Source organism: Hirundo rustica, chromosome 6 (genome assembly GCF_015227805.2).
Source record: "Hirundo rustica isolate bHirRus1 chromosome 6, bHirRus1.pri.v3, whole genome shotgun sequence".
NCBI classification, from domain to species: Eukaryota; Metazoa; Chordata; class Aves; order Passeriformes; family Hirundinidae; genus Hirundo; species Hirundo rustica.
Window position 1 is genome coordinate 45,144,238 of NC_053455.1, and position 19,320 is coordinate 45,163,557.

Genomic DNA, 19,320 nt, shown 5'->3' on the forward strand with positions numbered 1-19,320 from the left:
CTGGGTCAGATGGGTTTTGTTCTGCTGTCTGATTGAATTGGCCACCCATTCCTGCCCCTCCCCGCTGCCATGTTACTCCCCATCCCCCAGTCTCCCACTACAACACAGACGTTTTGGTGTCCTGAAATCTGCCCATACAATTGCTTTCCTTGGGCTGATCCTGCCAAAAGGATCTTGGTTTTAAGATATTGATTTTATAAAAAGCTGTAAGGCAACTTCCTTGCCCAGCTCAGCTGCAGACAGAATATTGCAGACAGACCTGCAGAGCACCTTCTCTTGTGCTGCTGTGTCTTGTCCACACAGTGCTCAGGGGAAGGAACTTCAGAAGAAGTTTTGTGCCCACAAAAACTAATACATTGGTTTGCACAGGTCTGCTGTACTCTTATGCTTTAGGCATAAACCTAGCCACATACAAACTCCCAAACTAAAGATTTTTAAATATTTCCATGTAGAGCTATGAGAAATTATTAGCTATTTTTCAGGTTAGTCTTATTTGCCTCTTGAAATTCTCATGTGAGTCTCAATAACATCTTAGTGGCATAAGAAATTAACTGAACTGCATAGGCAAGAGGAGCTGCCACAATGGTATCTTTAATATTACAGAAACACAAAGTAGGAGAGGTACTAGGAAAGCACGGTGCACCTCAGCTTCGGTTAACTGTTAACCTGACAGCAGGTTAATTCCAGAAAGAGCCAAGAAATAAAAAGAAAAAAAAAAAAAAATTCTTTTCTTCCCAGGTCATTTTGAGGCTTAATTCTTCCTTTTCCTTCTACACGTGATTTCCCCACCTGTATAAACAGCCAAGCCTAATTATTGTTCTAACCCAACACATATCTGCCTTTCCCAAACAAGAAAGGAAATGAATGTCTAAAAAAACCTGAATTCATTATAAAGGGGGGTGGGGGAAGGGGGGGGATCAGAAGAAAGTAAATTTTGTCCCTGCAGAGAAACGAGGTGGGGAAAGGGGAAAAAAAAAAAAAAGAGAAATCAACAAACTTTATACAACAAGAACTGTGGTCATTCATACTGTGGAGACACCTACAAGGCAGAATTTTGATTTGCACCCTGAAGGACTCGGTGTGGACACGCTGGGAAGGACTGTCACAGCTGACAAACTTGCTCTCTATCAACACAAGGCAAAGAATGAAAGGAAATGCACAGAGGACCAGGATCAAGGGTCATGCAGTCCATGGCACAACTAAGGCAAGAGCCCAGCATGCTAATCAGGACCACAGCAGAACCATAGCCAGTGCTTCTTTCCAGACAAGAGTCTTTTCATACCTCAAGCTACCTTGCAATTCTTTTTTTTTTTTTTAAGGCATAGATGAATGGTTTGGGCATGATCTCAGCCACCCCAAATCTCCCATTCCTTTGGCAGCCTAGACAAGGTGTACTGCAAATAAGAAACAGGATTTCTTCAGTAGGAAGGGCACAAGCCTGCTAGCATTACACAAGGAAGCAGTATCATGGAGGGCAGAACAAAATGCATTTGTTTATACTATAACAAAACTAACTCAAGCAATGTGTGGCCACGAGTGATCTGATCATCCTGTTTTATGCACCATATTGCCTTTCTCCACCCTTCATTTGCACCACTTGGCTGTGCCCTCGTTGCTAAAGAGAAAGATGCAAATTTTCCATTGAGATAGCTATTTTAATGTAAAGGTGCCTGAGGAGAACTGGAAATTTTACATCAAGTAAAAAGTCAGTGGCATTATTTCACTCCTCACCCAAGATTTCATAAGCTGCATGGAATTGCACTGACTATCAAGAATTTTACATCAAGATTGGAGCATCAGTGTAATAATTACACCTGTTTCAGCAATGAAAACATGACCCAGGACTTTCACAGCAGGAATGTTTCTCTCTTGGTGTCTGGAAAACATCCAGGACATTTCAGATGAATGGTATTCCAAACAACTATTTCAACCACACACAACAGTTGAAAAAAATTAACAAAGACTGCAGTCCTTCAGACAACAGACGGGGAGTCAGAGGCAGAGCACACGTAACACACTCAGCACTGCAATGCTCTGCCCAGCATTGAGTGCACTCACAGCTGGACTAAGGATCAGTGCCATCTGTCCTCTGTCTGGTGAAAGCCTTTTAGAACAGTGAGCTGATTACAACCAGTTTTACACCTCTTCTATTTCCAGCTGTTGCGGACTGTTTTGGAGTTAAAATGTCCTGGATCCCACCCTCCCTATTAAACGTGCGTATCCTTTTACTTATTAAAAACAGCACAAAATACAACTGTTAATACAAAAAGCTATGTATGACCCACAGCCTAAAATCGTGTTTGCAATCCAGAAATGTCAGACCCTAGAACATTGTCAAGTACCAACTGCATTTTAACTTTCTATAACCAAGACTGTGCAGCAGACCGTTAATAAACATGAAATGTGTGCAAGAAATGCACATTTGCATTTAAGTAACTCCCTCCAGGTATGAATGACAATGACTAAATACAAAACAAACATCTGCCCTCTTATAATACAATAGGGGCTTGTGAACCCAATTTAACCCACAGATCTACATGCACAGAGAAGGGCTCTTTTTCCTACATACTGAAGATGGAAGATTTGCTTAAAAATATATTATGCCTCAAATGTAAGGCTTATTTAAATAGTGTCAAAGGCAAACAGAAGACACCTTAAATTTCACTTGTGAAATGCAAGAAAACTGAACGTGTTGCCTGCATTCACCTAACCTTTGATGCACAGTCTGAAAGAGAAGGCTGAGCAGCCGGAGTATTATTAAACTAGAGGAAAAACCTACCTTCTCTAAAAACTAGATGTAAACTAGACCACAAAAGCATTCACTTTTTATGAAAAACTGCTTTCTCCTCAAAAACACCAAAAAAGCACCTACCAACAAACCCAACAATGAAAACACCCCAAGCCACACCAAACATGGACTAACTCGAAGCACAGTTGACAAAAGCCCTTCACTTCTACACTAAACTTAGGGAGCTCCTGTAACTAAATAATTGCTCAGAGTTAAGGCAACCATCACCTTGTCCTTACAGAAAATACTGTAATATTGCAACAACAGTAGTACCAAGTGGAAACAGGAAAGTCCTTTACCAAGCTCATCTGGTACAGAAATGAACTAAGATGAAAATGAAAATTAGAACATTTTTCTCCTTTAAAAAGAGGACCTATATACATGTTATCACTTCTGCAGCAAGGAGATTCAAAACCACCGACTTACTTTATAAAAGCCACCCAGGGGCCAGTAACTACAAGTCATTATCACCCATCAAGTGCATCAAGAAGCTCTGAAATGAGAAGATGCTTTATTTCCCCTATGTTATTAGCAACATACGAGAACCATCAGCTTTCTTAAGTTTTACTTAGAGGAAGTTAGGGCATCTAAAACCTCTCAAGAATGTGTTCCACTGATTATAGTATTGTTTCCTTTATAAAACCTCAAAATACAGAGGCCATTTTTATATAGATATACACACACACACACATATATATATATATATGCACTTAATGAGGTAATAAGACTTGACATCAAATGACACCAAACATTTCTAAAGGCTACTTAAGCTGAAATTTTTAAATCAAAAACTTCAGCTCATGGAATAATTGTCTAAGGACACCACAACATCAAAGGAGAAAACATCTATCTACTCCAGAGAACAATTAATCCATACAATTAACCCTTCTTCACATCACATCACACTATAAATGCGAACACATGCTCCATTTCTGCATTGCTCAGAAGATTCTCCAAGATGCTATTCTCCTCACTAATGAGGTGCAGCACAAACAATTAAAGACTTGCAAAAAATAACACACAGAGCTTTAATTTTTTTTATTTAAAAAAGAACACCCAACACAGAGAACCCTCACATCACAGCCTGTGCAACATGTGAATTGCATAAAAACATGTGGCATCATCCTTCCTCTAAAGCTGAATATGTTAGACTCATCAAATCCTTGATCTTTCAGTATCACAGTTTTATTAGACTAGAGAAAATTTGAATTTAAGTCACATTTTAGCCTATGTTGTTGATCAGTCTTCCTCCTTCTCCTCTCTGATGCAGGAATTTATTAATATAATATGGTTGATGGAAGGGGAAGAGTGGTGATGAAGAACAGAAGGAAGTTAAAACAATAAAGTAATAATTAAAATAATGAGTAAGGATAAGACATCCTGTAAAACAAAAGATAACTAAGCAGGTTACTTTCAGGCCTAGTTTACTACATTACACATTTATACATGCTTGTGCTGTCACTAGAAGGAGCATGGAATTGAAGCAGAATGCTGCTTCAACTAAAACCACTGGACAAAACACTCCATTTGAAACAGCCTTGTCCTAATCTACAGCAGGTGTTTCCAACAAGCTCCTTCTGGCTTAGTGCAACACCATCAGTTCCAAAAAGTTCCCAATAGGCTCTAAAATATAGAAAACTGGTAAATTCACTGCATGGCACTACATTGTTGCAACTTCATCTGTATGATCTGTGCCTACATGTTGTATCAAGGGGGGAAAACACACACACACAAAAAACCCCACACAACCATTCTCCAGGATTTAGGAAGCAGTAAGGGAATCAGCTGTTGAGTTCTGTGTCAAATAAGCCTCTGGGTATGAGTGAAAAAATAACTAACACCAAAAGAAAAAACTGCAAATAAGTCAAATTCAGGTCTTTTCTGGAAGTGCCTATCTTAGAACTGTATAGAAAGATGTGCTTTGAGGTAGCCAACAGATGAGTTTCAGGAAACCTTGTTCTTTTAACATGAACTTGCAGCTGTCAGAACAAGGAAGTTTTGTGCCGTTTCAGACACTGGGAAGAATTCTGAAACCATTACTGCTTTGCCAGTGCAACAGGTGGAGCTGAAGTTGGGAGATCTGCAGTATCCAGCAGAGTCTGGCCATACACTCTGCACATGCTCAGCCAAACATGGGAGAAAGTATTCCCTGCCTATCTGCTGTACACTGATCTATTTGTCAGTGTTTTGGGATCATCCCAGCAAAAATTTTCCTCTTAGGATTAAGCAATATTTGTGACAAGGCTTTGAATAAGTTAGCATTCCATGTTTCAAAGTCTTTCTGATTAAAGATAATAAAACACAGTCACTTCTGGCCACATACACAACAGAGATCTTACAACTGACATCATACACATCAGTTACAGCAAAAAAAAAAAAAAAAAAAAAAAAAAAATCCCCCAAAAAACCACCCATACAAACAAACAAAAACAAACAAACAAACAAACCCACAAAAAAAACCCACTGATTTTTCTTCCCAGTCATCTTACCTTCCCAGTGAAGGCCAAAGTTTGGGAATTGAATTTGAATAGCCTAAAAGCTAATGTTTCATTAAAAGAAATGTTGCCAAGCACACTATGCAAACACAAGTTACTCAAATACTCACAGTAATCTGTTCCCAGTGTCCTGCTGAAGTTTAAATACGAAAATAATCCTGTGAAGTCCATTCCCTTTTATAAACAGCCAACATTAGTTCAGACTTTATAATAACAAACTGGTGCTAAAATTTCTTTTTGCAGTTTTAAGTGTGTACACATAATGTTTAAACATCCCCCACTGTGCTTGACTGCTCTATTCTCACATAAAAAACATTTCAATTTAAAAAGAAAAAAAAAAAAATCAAAACTAGTTCCTGGAGAAAATCAGAGGTTTTTGTAGAATTTGGTGTATTGCTTCTGCCTCACAATAAAGTGGAAGACAAGTTACACAGGAGAAAGCACCGCATGCAGCTGTAATTCAGACTACAGTAGCTGACAAATCATATTTTTATCCCTGCAACTTCCCCACAATCTCCAGTTGATGCCCAGGACTTGAGAAACCATGCAAAAGCTTTTCATTAGTACTGGAACATCATCCCTCAAGTGCTGTGAAGCTTTACTGACCCACGGATCGGCTCCTGCCAACACAGCGGTTTGCAACAGCGATGGCACTAGTGCATCAGGGAGGAGACACCTGAAGTCATTTTAGTTTCCAACAGAGACCAAGGTTTCATTCATAAAATTTAAGTAAGTAAAAAACAACAACAACAAATGAAGAAACCACACAACAAGAAACCAAACAAACCTGCTGCTACAGGTTCAAAATAAGCAGGAAAGAATGTGTAAAGCAGCTTCCTCACAGCTAATGGTCAGGGATCTAAACACCTGGAGAAAGTAACAGTAATTAAAAAACAGAACTGCAGCAGAATTGACAAGTAACTGAACGAATTCCTACCCCACACAAGTACACACGAGTTGAGTGTACCTGCCCTACACCATGGCTTCCCAAGCAAACCAATATTTTTCCTGTCAGCCATTCAAACAGTCCTCCCACCTACTTCTGCCTCATTGCCAATCAAGGGCCAAATGTGTCTGAAAGACACTCCTGCCATGGGACCCAAAGTGTTGCCACAGACTCCTGGAAGGCTTCTGCCCTCAGAAACGACCATTTGTGGACAAAAGGGTCCTAAGAGGCTATCAACAAATGTATGGAAGTGGGACGTTATAAACAGCCATGGTAATGAAAAGTTTACAGCAAGATGTGACCAGCAGATGCTCAGATTCAGTAACATGAGCCTGTAACTCACTCTCAATCCCCACAGTGTGAAATGAGTTCCAAGACCAAGACAAATATAAGACCATAATAAAATATTCCATAACTAATCTTTGTGGGAAAACCTTCAAAAATACAAGCACCCCAGGGGAATTAATTGTGGAATAGCTGTCAGATTTTGAATTCATATTCTACCTCAAACAAAGCAAGTTTTGTTACCCTGTAAAAGCCTTATAATGTGTACAAGGAAGGAGATTCTAACAGGCCCCAAGTAAGTTCCTCAAAGTTGAGCACTCAGTACATCTCGTTTAGAAAGAAATCTTTCTTCTCTGGCACTGCACAGAATCCCAGGAGTCAGAAAAGCACCAAAGACAGGACCCCAAACTCTTTACCTGTATCTACCAAGTGACTTCTACAGAGGTAGAAGCACGCATTTTGCATATATACGAGCACCACTGTCAAGAAACAAAGACTGCTTGCTTGGATCACCAAGTCAGCTGTATCAAGAACTTACAGTACTCCACATCCTCCCTCATTGCACACAGACTTCCTCAGGAAAAAAAAAAAAAAAAAAGGGGGGGAAAAAAAAAAAAAAAATCAAAAAACCCAACCAGGCAAGAGGCCAACACTCACAAAGATCCCATAGCCATTGTTCAGAGAAAACAAGTCACTTGCATCATTCCCCACATGCAATAAGCTCTGGGCTGGCGGTATTCTGCCTCTGAGGACCAGCACCAGATGTGCTCGATCTCCAGATGCCAGGAGTTCCACAACCTGGGAATCAGCAACCAGAGTCATTTTCCATGAACTAATTCAGTCACAAGATGGTGAAGGAACAAATGTGTCAAGGTGGTTAGTACCCAAGCTAAATGAATCCTAGATCACTCACATCTTTTGCAATGAAAACCTTAATTTGGACCATGCAAGTTAAGAGATGATGTGAACGCAGGTCACAAACAAAGTATTTCCACGTGCTCATCTTCTCTCCATTGTGCCCTAGACTGAATGAAAAGCAGCAATCCTCAAACACACACTCAGCTGCAGCTTCTCCAGTTTTACCAATTCTGTCATGGGCAGACAATGTTAGTGGAGCCACATGCTAAAGGGACAGCAGGCAGCTTTTCCAAACAGCCAGAAATAGCAGGGTGGTTTGGGGCTGGTTTTCTTGTTTTGTTTAGGGTTTGTTTTTCTGCCTTTCATTCAATGATGCTGCCTCATCATCCTGCTTAGGGAAGTAACCTAACAAGTTCCCAAGAGCTCTGCTGACCACTGGGTAATAAAAATTACCCACCTACAGACATTTCAGCCTTTAGCAATCCTGGTTCTTCACACAGTCAGGAGAGAGGGGGGAAGACACAAAGGAAGCAGATAAAAGTTTTAAGAACAATGTACAAGATCTCTGCCTAGAAGAGCTTTCAAGTGAAGAATACTACCAATATAAGGAAAGTGATACAGCATGCAGAAATTGTAAAGCAAAGACTGCAAAAGGTATGGAAAGTGGTTATGCAAGGTCAGATATTCAGGTGCAGAACACTGATCTGGCATGCAATTTTGATGAATAAAATACTCATTGTCCTGCTTTTAAGGAATACCTTACCTATCATCCTGTTAGTTTGAGGCTTCATTTCTCTCTAGTGGAACAACAGTCATTAAGAGAACAATGCAATGGCATCAAACAAAGCAGGTTTACTTCCAGATGGTTATTTTAAAACCATGTGTAGGAGAAGATAGCTCTGAAGTGCTTCTTGTGTAAAACACTTGAAGATGCATTCAGAGACCATTTCTGTATCACTGTCGCCTGTTCTCAGACAAAATGCTGAGAGTTCACGGCCTTCAGGGCATGCTTTGGTAACACCACCAAAAACAAAGCCAGGTATACCGAATTCCAGCCCCATAGCCGGCAGCTGTGAAACTCTCCACCTTAAATTTCTGTATTGACACCTAACATCAGGCATTCAAGTCTACATAAAAAGTACAGTTGTGGTTTTCTGGCTTATGGAGGGTGTTTTTTTCAGAAACAGGAGGTTACTCAATAACACACCCATTAGAATGAAAGGGGTAAAAAACAGAGCAGGAGAAACTGGTTAACCAAGTGTGTAAGCATGTGAGAACATAGATATTTATTGTATACATGTTCACACATATGAAGAAAACCTCCCCACCACCACCTTGTCCCCCCAGAGTCTCACACCTTTCCCTGTGTAAGTACTTCACCATAAACTAGCCAGGACCTTGCAAGAGATTACTTCTGCCTAGGTCAGCATTTTTCTGAGCTAGGAGCAACTCTGTCTCTGCTCCAGGAAAACCGAACGGTGTGGTAGCTACACACAAGCTACAGAGCTCACTTCAGCTGTCTGCAACTCTTACAGAACACCTGCAGATCATGGTTTATTCACTGCAAGTATATCCGACACTCACATTTTTGCTGGTGTCTGTACATTTCTCCAAATCTCACCAATAGCTACAATGTTCACAGAAACTAGGTTATGAGAACCCTTAAGAATCCAGTTACTCTATTCAAAAAGTCTCGAGGAATATTTCCCCACTCTTTAGAGGATGCGTGGTTCCTTCTGTAAGTCCCCATACCTGGATTTTGCAATTGAAAAGTGCACCTTTTTAACAGCATCATAGAAAACTTCTACTCCTGTGCAGAGATTCCAAAGTCACAGCTGACATCGAGTCAGGAGTGTGGGCCTGACATTTCTAAGTCTGAAGAGATTTTAGCCTGCTAGCAGTGCTAACTGTTTCCCAAGGGAGAAGTTCTCAAGAAAGCTTCTTCCCCAAACAATCTTGGCAAATAACTATCCTTTCTCAAATCAACCTTTCTCCAGAAGGTGTTTTGCTGTTTCTCTAGTTTCACCAATGGGATTAGAGAGGTGTTGTTCCTAGTCACCAATCAATCTTATCAGAACACCTTATAAAAGGTGGTAAGAATTAGACAATAATGCCTTTTATACTCTTTGCCTTCTGAAATATTTGGAGTCTTTTGTCTTTCTTTCGTGTCCTACAGCGACACAGGGGGGTTTGTGGCTCAGGATGGGATGGCTGTTGAAGATGGGCCAGATGAGACGAAAATCCAAGTTCATACAGGTTTTAGGGGAAGGGAAAGATTGCAAATGATTCAATTCCAATTTATTGAGGCTCCACTATAATTTTGCCTGTATCAGCCACACCCTACCTACTCTCACTATGTAGCTTGCCTAAGTCAGTCCACATGTGTAACTGTTTCGGAGTATGCCCTTTCTATCACTGAACACCTGCAAACTGGAGATTTAGAACATAAGTAATAATCTACTACACTCAGACAGTAAAAAACCCAGAGAGACCAAAATTCCCCCTAACTACGTATTTCTTTTACTCAGCTTTTGAAGATGCAGATAAATGTATAGATTTTTTTAAATCATCCACAGCTGGGCAGACTTTCTAAGCAGAAAATGCCACCCATGTGCATTTTCATCCTCTTAGCTCCCACTTGGGAACACAACTCCGCAGTTTAATTTGTTTTTATATCTTTTGGGATAGTCACGTCCAGGTAAGTCAGCAATACATATTTCTGAGGTTAAAACATTTTCCCTTTGGAAAAACAAAATATGCTTAAGTACCTCATACTTCAAGCTGCTGAATTTCAAAGAAGGGAAGCAATCAGGGAAAAAATCTAAAGCAAAAGTAAAACTATCTGTATTTTCGTATCATATTTTATGTCAAAATTCATTCCTATAGAGTGCACAACTCTATTCTAGCTTTTTCTAAAAAGAAAAACTTTCAGTGACTGAAAACAAAGCAAAAGGTAACAGAGAGAATAGGAAACTTGGTGGCCATAAGTAAACATCTTTAAAGGGACAGAATTCATAAGTGACACTTAATTTGAAATAACTAGTTACACAAAAGCTCCAAAGCTCTTGGAATAACATGCACAATGTAAGTAGGGACCAATATACATCTAACACTGGGTAATTTATGATTCAGTGGCCAAAGGTGTCACCTTCTACAAAACAAAGGATTAGGGGTTTGGTTTTTAAGTTCTGCTGCTTTGAGAAGTTCAAGAAACACCATACTGACTTTTGTATTAGCCTCAAGTGCTAAGAAAGAATGTTATACAGACATTCCCTAGTTATACTACAGAGAATAAATCTCATACCCTCCCATTCCTTTTCTTCCTTGGATCCTTCACTCTCATCAGCAGAGACAGCTTGTTATCCAAGAGGCAAACTCTCGCTTTTTCTCTCCCTCCATAATGAAATGTAACAGATAAAAAGATAGCTCTGTTTCAGAATGCATTCTCCTGGCATCAGCAAGACACTGGTCTAAGGGACTGGGCCTGTACTGGGTTGGTGTGGCAATGTTTTGGTAATTGAAGGAGCCACAGGGGCGGTTTCTGTGAGAAGCTGCTGGAAGTTTCCCCCATGTCCTGTAGAGCCAATGTCAGGCAGCTCCAGCGTGGACCCACTGCTGGCCAAGGCTGGGCCCTTGGGTGATGGTGGAAGTGTCCCAGGGGGGAATCAACAAGGAAAAAAAAAAATTCTTGTGTAGGTAACAACGTGTGGTGAACTGACTGCAGCCCCCTTTCCTTGTCCCCTGCACTGCTGGAGAGGAGGAAGGAGAAAATCAGGAATAAAATTAAACCAGGAAATTTTTGGTGAGGGATTGAGGGGTGAGGGATAGGTATTTTTAAGATCTTGTTTTACTTCTCATCATCCTACACTGATTTGATTGGTAATAAATTCAGCTCATTTCCCCAAGCTGAGTTAGTTTTGCCCGTAAGAGTAATCGGTGAGTGATCTCTGACTCTCCTTAACTCAACCCCTGAGCCTTCCCTTAAATTTCCTCTCCCCTGTCCAGTCAAAAAGGGGAGTGATAGAGCAGCTTTGGTGAGCACCTGGCATCCAGCCAAGGTCAAACCACCACAGAACTAAAAACAGTATTGTGAAGACAAACATGCAGCAGAAACATTTCCAAATGCCATGGCTTTGTGATTGTTCTTCTAAAACAATCATTTTTTGCCCCAAAAATCTTATTTTTGTATCTGCACAAAAATTTGTAGAAACTGTCCCTTACTAGTTATTTGAAAATAACCCTTGAACAAAAATTACAGTAAAGACATAAGGCCTTTCACGTTGCCTTGAGTATTGTGTACGTTCAAATTCTAGAACTAAAACTAGAGAAATCAGCTTAGAAGACTCTCTAAAATCTGACACACTGAGATTTCAACACTCAACAGCCTCTTCAGACAAAGTCTGGTTACACAGGAACATGCCACAGCTTTCACAACACCCTAGAAAGGACGGGCTGAAGAAAAACAACACGACAAAGTGCCCAAGCACCCCACTGGGTGCAAAGGAGCAAAACCTTATAACAGTAAGGCAGCTGGCAGATCACTCACCTAATGTCACAAAAAATACCCTTCAGTCTTACCTGAAGGAACAGATTTAAAGGATTTGTTATTTAGGAAGTCTGAGAAACAAAACAAAAAACCAAACAAAATTAAAAAAAACTACAAAGAAATCAAGATTCAGGTGGCATAAGCCAGAAAGCCCCCAGAGATGTGTCATGGTGGGAGCCCTGCAAAATCTTTACTTACACCGTGCACAACCCAGCTGTTTGGAGCACATAAAAGTACAGAAAAGGTAATTCTGATCACCACCATCACAGAAAGTCCGCTGAAAAAGCATTTCACCTCTTACAGCAAGGCCAAAAGGAAGCAACTTGACCTTCTTGATAGCCATTCTCTACAGCGTAATGTTGTGTGATAACAATCAAAACCAAATCACACCATTTAATAACATTAGTTGTGTTCTAAATATTTTTTTTTTTCCTTTCTTAAGCCCAGCTAGTACAAGTTCAGTCTGGAAGAACAGAAAATGATGTGTTTGTGCAAAATTAATGAAAAATGAAAAAAGGCCTGGAAAAAGCATTCATGAAACTGGAATCACAATTTCCACAGAAGGCAGGCTGAAGTAATTGACCAGGATTTAAGTATATTACTACTGTTAGGCATAATCTGTGCCTAATTCAAGCCCTGGAGTATATGGCTTAAGCCATAAATGCATACAGAATTCCATAGAAGTTCTCAAATTATGTATCGACAACCAACAGATTATAGCAGCACAGTACACGTTCATCATCTGAGTCCTCTCAGATTCTCTACTCCTTTTCCTTTTGATTTAGTTAAAACCAGCACTGAATAGCAGAAAAGAAAAAGAACACCTGCAAAATCACATTATAGTAACAGTATTTGATTGCCAAACCCCAAAGCCAAGAAGTTCTCTAAGCAGGTTCATTCAATCCACTGCTACTCCTCATCTGCCCAGAGGTGCAGAAACACAAAGCAGACAACACCCGTTCACACTCTCTGGCCTTGCTTTATGCTTAAAAACACTGCAGAAAGAAGGGATCAAGCTTCTGTCTCTACTGACTGTCCCCTCCCACCTCCAGTCTAATTCTTGAAGGCTGAGGATCAAGAATCCCCCAGGGCTAATTTATCATCTTAGCAATCACGTGTAACAAGTCACTTCCAAAAACCTGTATTAAAAAATGCATAATGCATCACATTTAATGCAACAACACGGTGAAATAAACTAAATATACGGTCACAGCATTTAAAGAAAGGGCAAGAGAGAACCTCTTGAATCACCAGCACAAAATGTTATCAATTCTGAGCCACATGAGAGATGAAGACATGAAGAGATGTCAAGATAAGTAACTCAGTCATTTATCTCCTCTCAGAAAAAACTCAAGCCAACAGGTGTCCTGTAAGGACAGAACTACCAAATTAAAAGCACTACACTTTCACAGAACACCATATGCCCTTTAACATGAAATCATGAGAAAAAAATGAAAATCAAGACCTGTGTGTAACCAAATAAAAACCAGAAATACAATTTCCATCTTTCTACTTTCCACAGCAGAGGGGAAGAGTTGCACCCTAACACATTTGCAAATTCACTTCCCCAGTTGCACCACCTTTCCCCACAGCTCAGGAGCACCACAATTGATTTATTCAACAATTACCTGGTTTACATCTACAGTCTCAATAGAAAGACCAGAATTCAAAAATTCTGCCTGCCACAAAGACAAGTTTTGTTACTGTTTAAAGTATGTGAACTTTAACTGGGGAAGCTCAATTCCTTTATGTATAATAGATAAGTAATAGATGCCATCCTTGCAGAACATTCAGAATTAGCTAAAAATACATACAGCATTTCAGAAAGTAAAAGTGCCAAACAGAATTCAGCAATTATTATATTGTTAACCAGCACATTTTTAAACACACATGCCAACACTTGAGCTTCTCAGACCACCGACAATCTCACCAAGAACTTACTACTGCATCTGCTGCCAGTGCTGTTTATTGCAAGAGCAAAAAGCCTTCATACTGTGAAATGAAGACAATTCTGTAGCTGATTTACAGTCAAGAATTCTCTTTTCCCAGTAGGCTGTTTCCATTAAGTTAATCTAACACACCACAAATTATTTACTGTTTTGAAAACAGTTTCAATTGCTTTAACACTTTTACCATCCAGAAGAAACACACCAATTTAAATCAAGCATGCGGCATTCAATTTATTGGCATCCTTGCAAAAGTCGCCCATGGATTTAATGTCAATACAAAATGACACCTTACATCTGTCCCTGCTGGCAGGCAAAGTGTGAGTCAAGCCAGAATAAAGGAAAGAACAGCTAAATTAGAAATCTTGTTTATTACAAAGACCCTCAACACCCTTACCAGCCCACCACCAATTCCTTACACTCTTTGGAGCTCCTCAGTACAACTGTGTGGCTTAACAGATATTTTCAATCTTTAGTAAACAGAAACCACGAAGATGAGACACTGCTTAGTTCCACAATCCATTTTTTTTTTCTGAGAGAGATTAAACCAGAAGAATTGTTGGCCCATAAGCTCCTAACAAACAGCTGTACTGAACAATACTTTGTGGAACATCGTTCCCATTTTCTTTCCTGCTCTCACCACAACTGTTTCATCACACAAAATCTCAAGAATTGCTAAAAATATCCTTTGACTCTATCATAAGCTTTTCCATAGCCTAACTTAAGGGCAGTAGGACTCTGCAGAATACTTTTACCAGTTAAGAAGTCCCAGATGTGAGCTATCAGGAGATGGCACATCTTTGCCTCCTTCAGAAAGACCTCTGTGTCCAAACAGCACACGGGTTTGGCTAGCCAGCATCTCTAGCCAGCATCTTAAGTGTTTGCTCCTGTCCTAAGTGAACTTGCAGTGCTGTTAGACACGTCCTGTCAGAAAGAACAGGGGAAAAAAAAAACAAAAAAAACACAATTGACATGCCCCAAAATCTAAGGAAAATGCTGTTTTCCACTGTGCAGAGTAGAGCTGCATTGTTGCTGGCCTGTGCCACGAACCTGGGGGAATAATTGTTCTACTGCCATTCCTCCCGTGAAGCTCAGGCTGGTACCTGTTTGAGTTCTCCACAGAGGTCTTGAGCAGAAAATAACATCCATTTCTTTCAAGTATCCTCAGCACTGTGGGGTTTTCTTCAGCCACATCAACTCCCAAGAGAAATTCTGAATTTACAAAAGCCAAACATTCTGAATGTTTAATAGCCATTGAGTTAAAGACATAAGGAAAGATAGAGGATTTATTAGAAAGGAGGTGTTGTAGGTAACTTTCTCTTCATTCTAAGAAGGGATTAAAAATTAATTATTGTCCTCAGTCTCAAGATGGCAGGCTGCTTTCATACAATACAGCAAGCTCACAAGAAATACTGATCTAACATGAAACTAATCTTTATCATTATAGCTGTTTCAGAGCACCACCGATTGAAATTAACCAAGTGAAATTTATTTCTGTTTTGACAAAAAGAGAGTTTCTTTGAAATGTATACTGCTGGTTAATTTTTAACTAGAGTCAGTTACAGTAGACACTCTTATATAGTAAGTCAGGTGTGTCTGTATTCCAGGAGAGGTTTTGTAACCTTTATTTCTTGTTACACTGCCAAATCTTACTCTAACACTAAAGGATAACAAGTTCCCAGAAACCATTTTTGTTTGCTAAAAAGTTACCTTGGCTTGCCTTATTCAAGAAACACGCAGGACTGAGAAAATTTACAGCTGGGACAAAACCCATAACCTACTTTACTAACAACTACATTATAAACAACTTAAAAAAAAAAAATAAAATCTTAAGCTAAAGCAGCAAGAGGCAAGGGTGGAACTTACACTGGGGCATTGATGAAATACGTTCACGTTCTTCTAAGTACTGACTTTGTGTGTCATGCTGATCTACGTATATCAGACATCTACAGTATGCGTGATTTTAAAGCATCTCTGTGTGCTTTAGAACAAATCTAAATAATTTAATTTAAAATGAAATAGTAACAAAATAGGCCACATAGCATATCTAAAGACACGTTAAGTCCCTTTAACTTAAAGTTAAACCCCTTTAACTTTCCCTGGAGAGAGAAGACTCAGTACTTTGAAAGTATTAACTTAAACTTCAGAGTCAACCTGAACTTTCATTATTTCCTCACTATTTCAAGAGGATTTATGACCATAATTTGTGACAGACCCTCACATCAGGCTAGTAGTAGTTACCAGGAAAATAGCCCCCTAAATCAATGACAGACTGACTGAAATGACACTGAAATGCACTTGGGGACTCCTACACAGCACATTTCCCTGTCATACAATTAGTAAGTGATTTTTCCGGCTACATTGTACATTTAACCACAGCAACAGGTTTCACTAGCTATAGGTTATCTCAGGAAAACAGTATGGATTAAAAGTCATTTTAGTCAAATGCATCTCTTTTTTCGTGCCCCATGCCTAGTTTCAAAGATTTGTAACCCTCACACTTCCCTGTGCCACACTTCTCTCTTCACCCTTCTGTATCCTGTGTTCATTGGTATCAGGCAAATAGTTGTTACATTAAAGAAAACTAAGATACAATCTCATGAATTTGGGAAACATTCAAGTGCATTACAAGACGCAGTTAAGCAAGCATTTGCGAGTTGAAGTAAAAATAATTCTTGCTTGAGATAGTTCTTAAGCAAGAATTATCTCAACTTACTTGAACATTTTAAGGCCCCCACATGAAATACCCACTGTGCAGTGGTAAGAATCCAGAACTTACAGTACTTTCACAACAATGAAAAAACAATAAATACTTTGTATAAGCAAGAAATTCCTCCCTTCAAAGAAGAACCAAGTGCAATGATCATTTTGTCTTTTCACAGTGAAATTAGTCAAGTACTGTTTCATATCTGAAACAGGTTTATCATTATTTCAAGCCACATAAATAAAAACATTCCTGACACCACCACATACAGAGCAAGAACTTAGCTCTACAGCAAAATTATTTCACAGTCAAAGTATTCAAGATCTATTATAACATGCCAAACTTCAGTGAAGCTTTAGCGCTGCAGAAGCTCCAGCAGATCCCCAATCATGCAGAGATGCATTTACATATTTGTAAGATAAGCACATCAAAATACTTTTAATAGCTAAAAGTCAGGCATCTCCTTACAGAGTAGAGATTCTCAGAAAGGGAATTAAATCCACAGAGAGCCTCTCATAGTGCACATCCATGCTCCTCCTAAAAAGAGAGGTGAACTGTCCTTAAAAGTACTGTCCAGTTCACCACAACAAAACCTTCCTACTAAGCAGGCAGAACAGAGGCAATGTCATTAAGATCTATAACTAAGACTCCTTAACTAATTATCAAAAATGGCACATTTGTAGCCGAATTCTTCCACGCATGTTAAGGAAGGTGACTGTTCATACCAAACATACACTATATTAAATGAATCACTGTCTCTCAAATGAGGTGAAAGAAAACCAAACTCCGAGTTGGAACTTATTCCTTAGTTTTATCATGAACTCTTATTTTTCTAAGAATTCCAAATGCAAAGTTATCCCTTTTTAAAAATATCCCTTTCTATCAGAGCCTGTTAAGTAAATGTAAGGAAATCCTTTAAGGAGCCTTCATTTAAGAATCCTAGAAGTCGTTTTCCACCCTCCAACCCCCCAAAAGCTACATCAGCTTCATTCAGTCAAGAATGAAGTCAAGTCAGAAAGCGAACATCTTTACACCTTTCTGAACGTAAGTGTTCAGAAAGGAACAAACCACACTTCAGGCTTTCAGATACATTTTTAAAAGATTGTGGCAGCGTGCATGGAGAAGGTGGACCCTGCGATATGAAGGGCATCTTTTTGATATAATCCAGACAGAATAAGCAGTGCATAATACACACCCACAGAGAGCTCCGACTAAAAATATAGACTGATGATGCCAGCAGAAAATGGTTGGTTTTCTTGCTCTAAATGACAGTTCTAATAATTACAGGAGGTTTGAAAAGGTGGGTGGCCTAATAAAAAGAGGCCCTGAGGTGATGTTCTGACAGCCTTGGCCACAGTGCCGAGTTTTCTAAACTACCTAGGAAATCGCAACAACCAGGCTTCGGTTTGCTCAAGCACCGAGGTGATGTATTCGAGCAGACCACATGCAGCATAAAAAACCCGAAGTCTTGCACATGCAGCCCGAACTCCCCGTCTCGGGCGAGCCAGAGTCGGGAGCGAAGCCGCACGCAGGAGAAACGGAGGAGGAACGGACACCGGCCCGCTCCCCACGGATGCTGCCGGCACAGCACCGCCTCCGTTTATTTGTCATTTAAAAGGATTAGCACACTCACTCAAAAACGGGACGGCCAAGTGAAAGCGGAGGGCAGGCTCCGTGCCCGGGACGGGGCACTCGGACTGCGGCTCCGGCATCGCCCGCGGGGCCGGGCCGGACCCCCGCCCGCCGCCTCCCGCCGGTGCCCGCCGCAGCGCCACCCCCGCCGGCAGCCTCACACCGGAGTCGGGGCGAGGGGGGCAAACACAGGGCACACGCACCAAACTCGCCTTCCCCCCACCCCCTCCCCGGCCCGGCCAAGTGTTTGAGCGACACCCGACACCGACCCCTCCGAACTCCACAGAAATCCCTGCCCGGGACCGCGGAAGGACGGGGGCGGGGGGGCAGGGGGGTGGGCGACTTTTGTCTCTCGCTTTGCAACTGTGCGCGTTCACCTGAGCCACCCCTGAGGGGAAGCCGCCTCGTCCCCCCAGCGGGATATGTCCCGAGGGAACAGGGAGGAGAGGCCTCCTTTTCCTGCGCACCCTTTTTGCAGGAGAGAGGGGCGAGGAGCAATAGTTTTGGGGGGAGAGGGCGCAGGCAGCCTCCCGTCCTCCTCCCGGCCCGTCTCGTCCATGTGCGCGTCCTCTCCCTCCGCGGGAGCCTGGCCCCGCTCCCGCCCCTCCCCGCCGCACTCCCGGCGGAGCGCGGGGGAAAGTTTGCCCAAGTCCGACAACAAAAGGGACAGCGGCGCTCGCCTCCCCGCCGGCCCGGGCCCCGCGACGCCCCGAAGAGCTTACCGCCGGCCGAGCCCGGCTCGCAGCGCAGCACCGAGGCGGCGAGGAGCCGCAGCAGCAGCAGCAGCGGCGGGGCCGCCGCCGCCTCCATGTTGTGCCGCCGCAGCAGCTGCCGGAGCGCACGGAGCGTCTCAGGCAGGCTCCATGCTCGGGGCGCTGCGCTCGGCGAGGAGGGAGGGAGGCGGGGAAGGGGGGAGGCGCCGGAGCCGACCCTCCTCCTCCTCCTCCTCACGCCGCCGCCAGGGAGGGGGCTGGGATGGAGGATCCCGCCTCGCACCGCATCCCGGGAGCGGGCGGGGGCGCACCGTCCCACGCGTGGGAACACCTGGCCGCGCGGGGCGGAGGTGGGGCTCCGGGGCTTTCTTCTTTATCTTGTTAACTCGTTCCTTCGGGAGCAATTC

General features: G+C 41.7%; 1 protein-coding gene across 1 annotated transcript in view; it reads right to left on the reverse strand.

Moving 5' to 3' along the window:
* The window catches only part of LRP5 (LDL receptor related protein 5), a 133,436-nt gene extending 114,325 nt beyond the window's left edge, over positions 1–19,111 (reverse strand). Inside the window, exon 1 of the mRNA XM_040066760.2 lies at positions 18,923–19,111. Coding sequence (XP_039922694.1) covers positions 18,923–19,010 — 88 coding nt within the window. The 5' untranslated portion in view covers positions 19,011–19,111. The remainder of the gene's footprint in view (positions 1–18,922) is intronic.
* Positions 19,112–19,320: the final 209 nt, after the last annotated feature.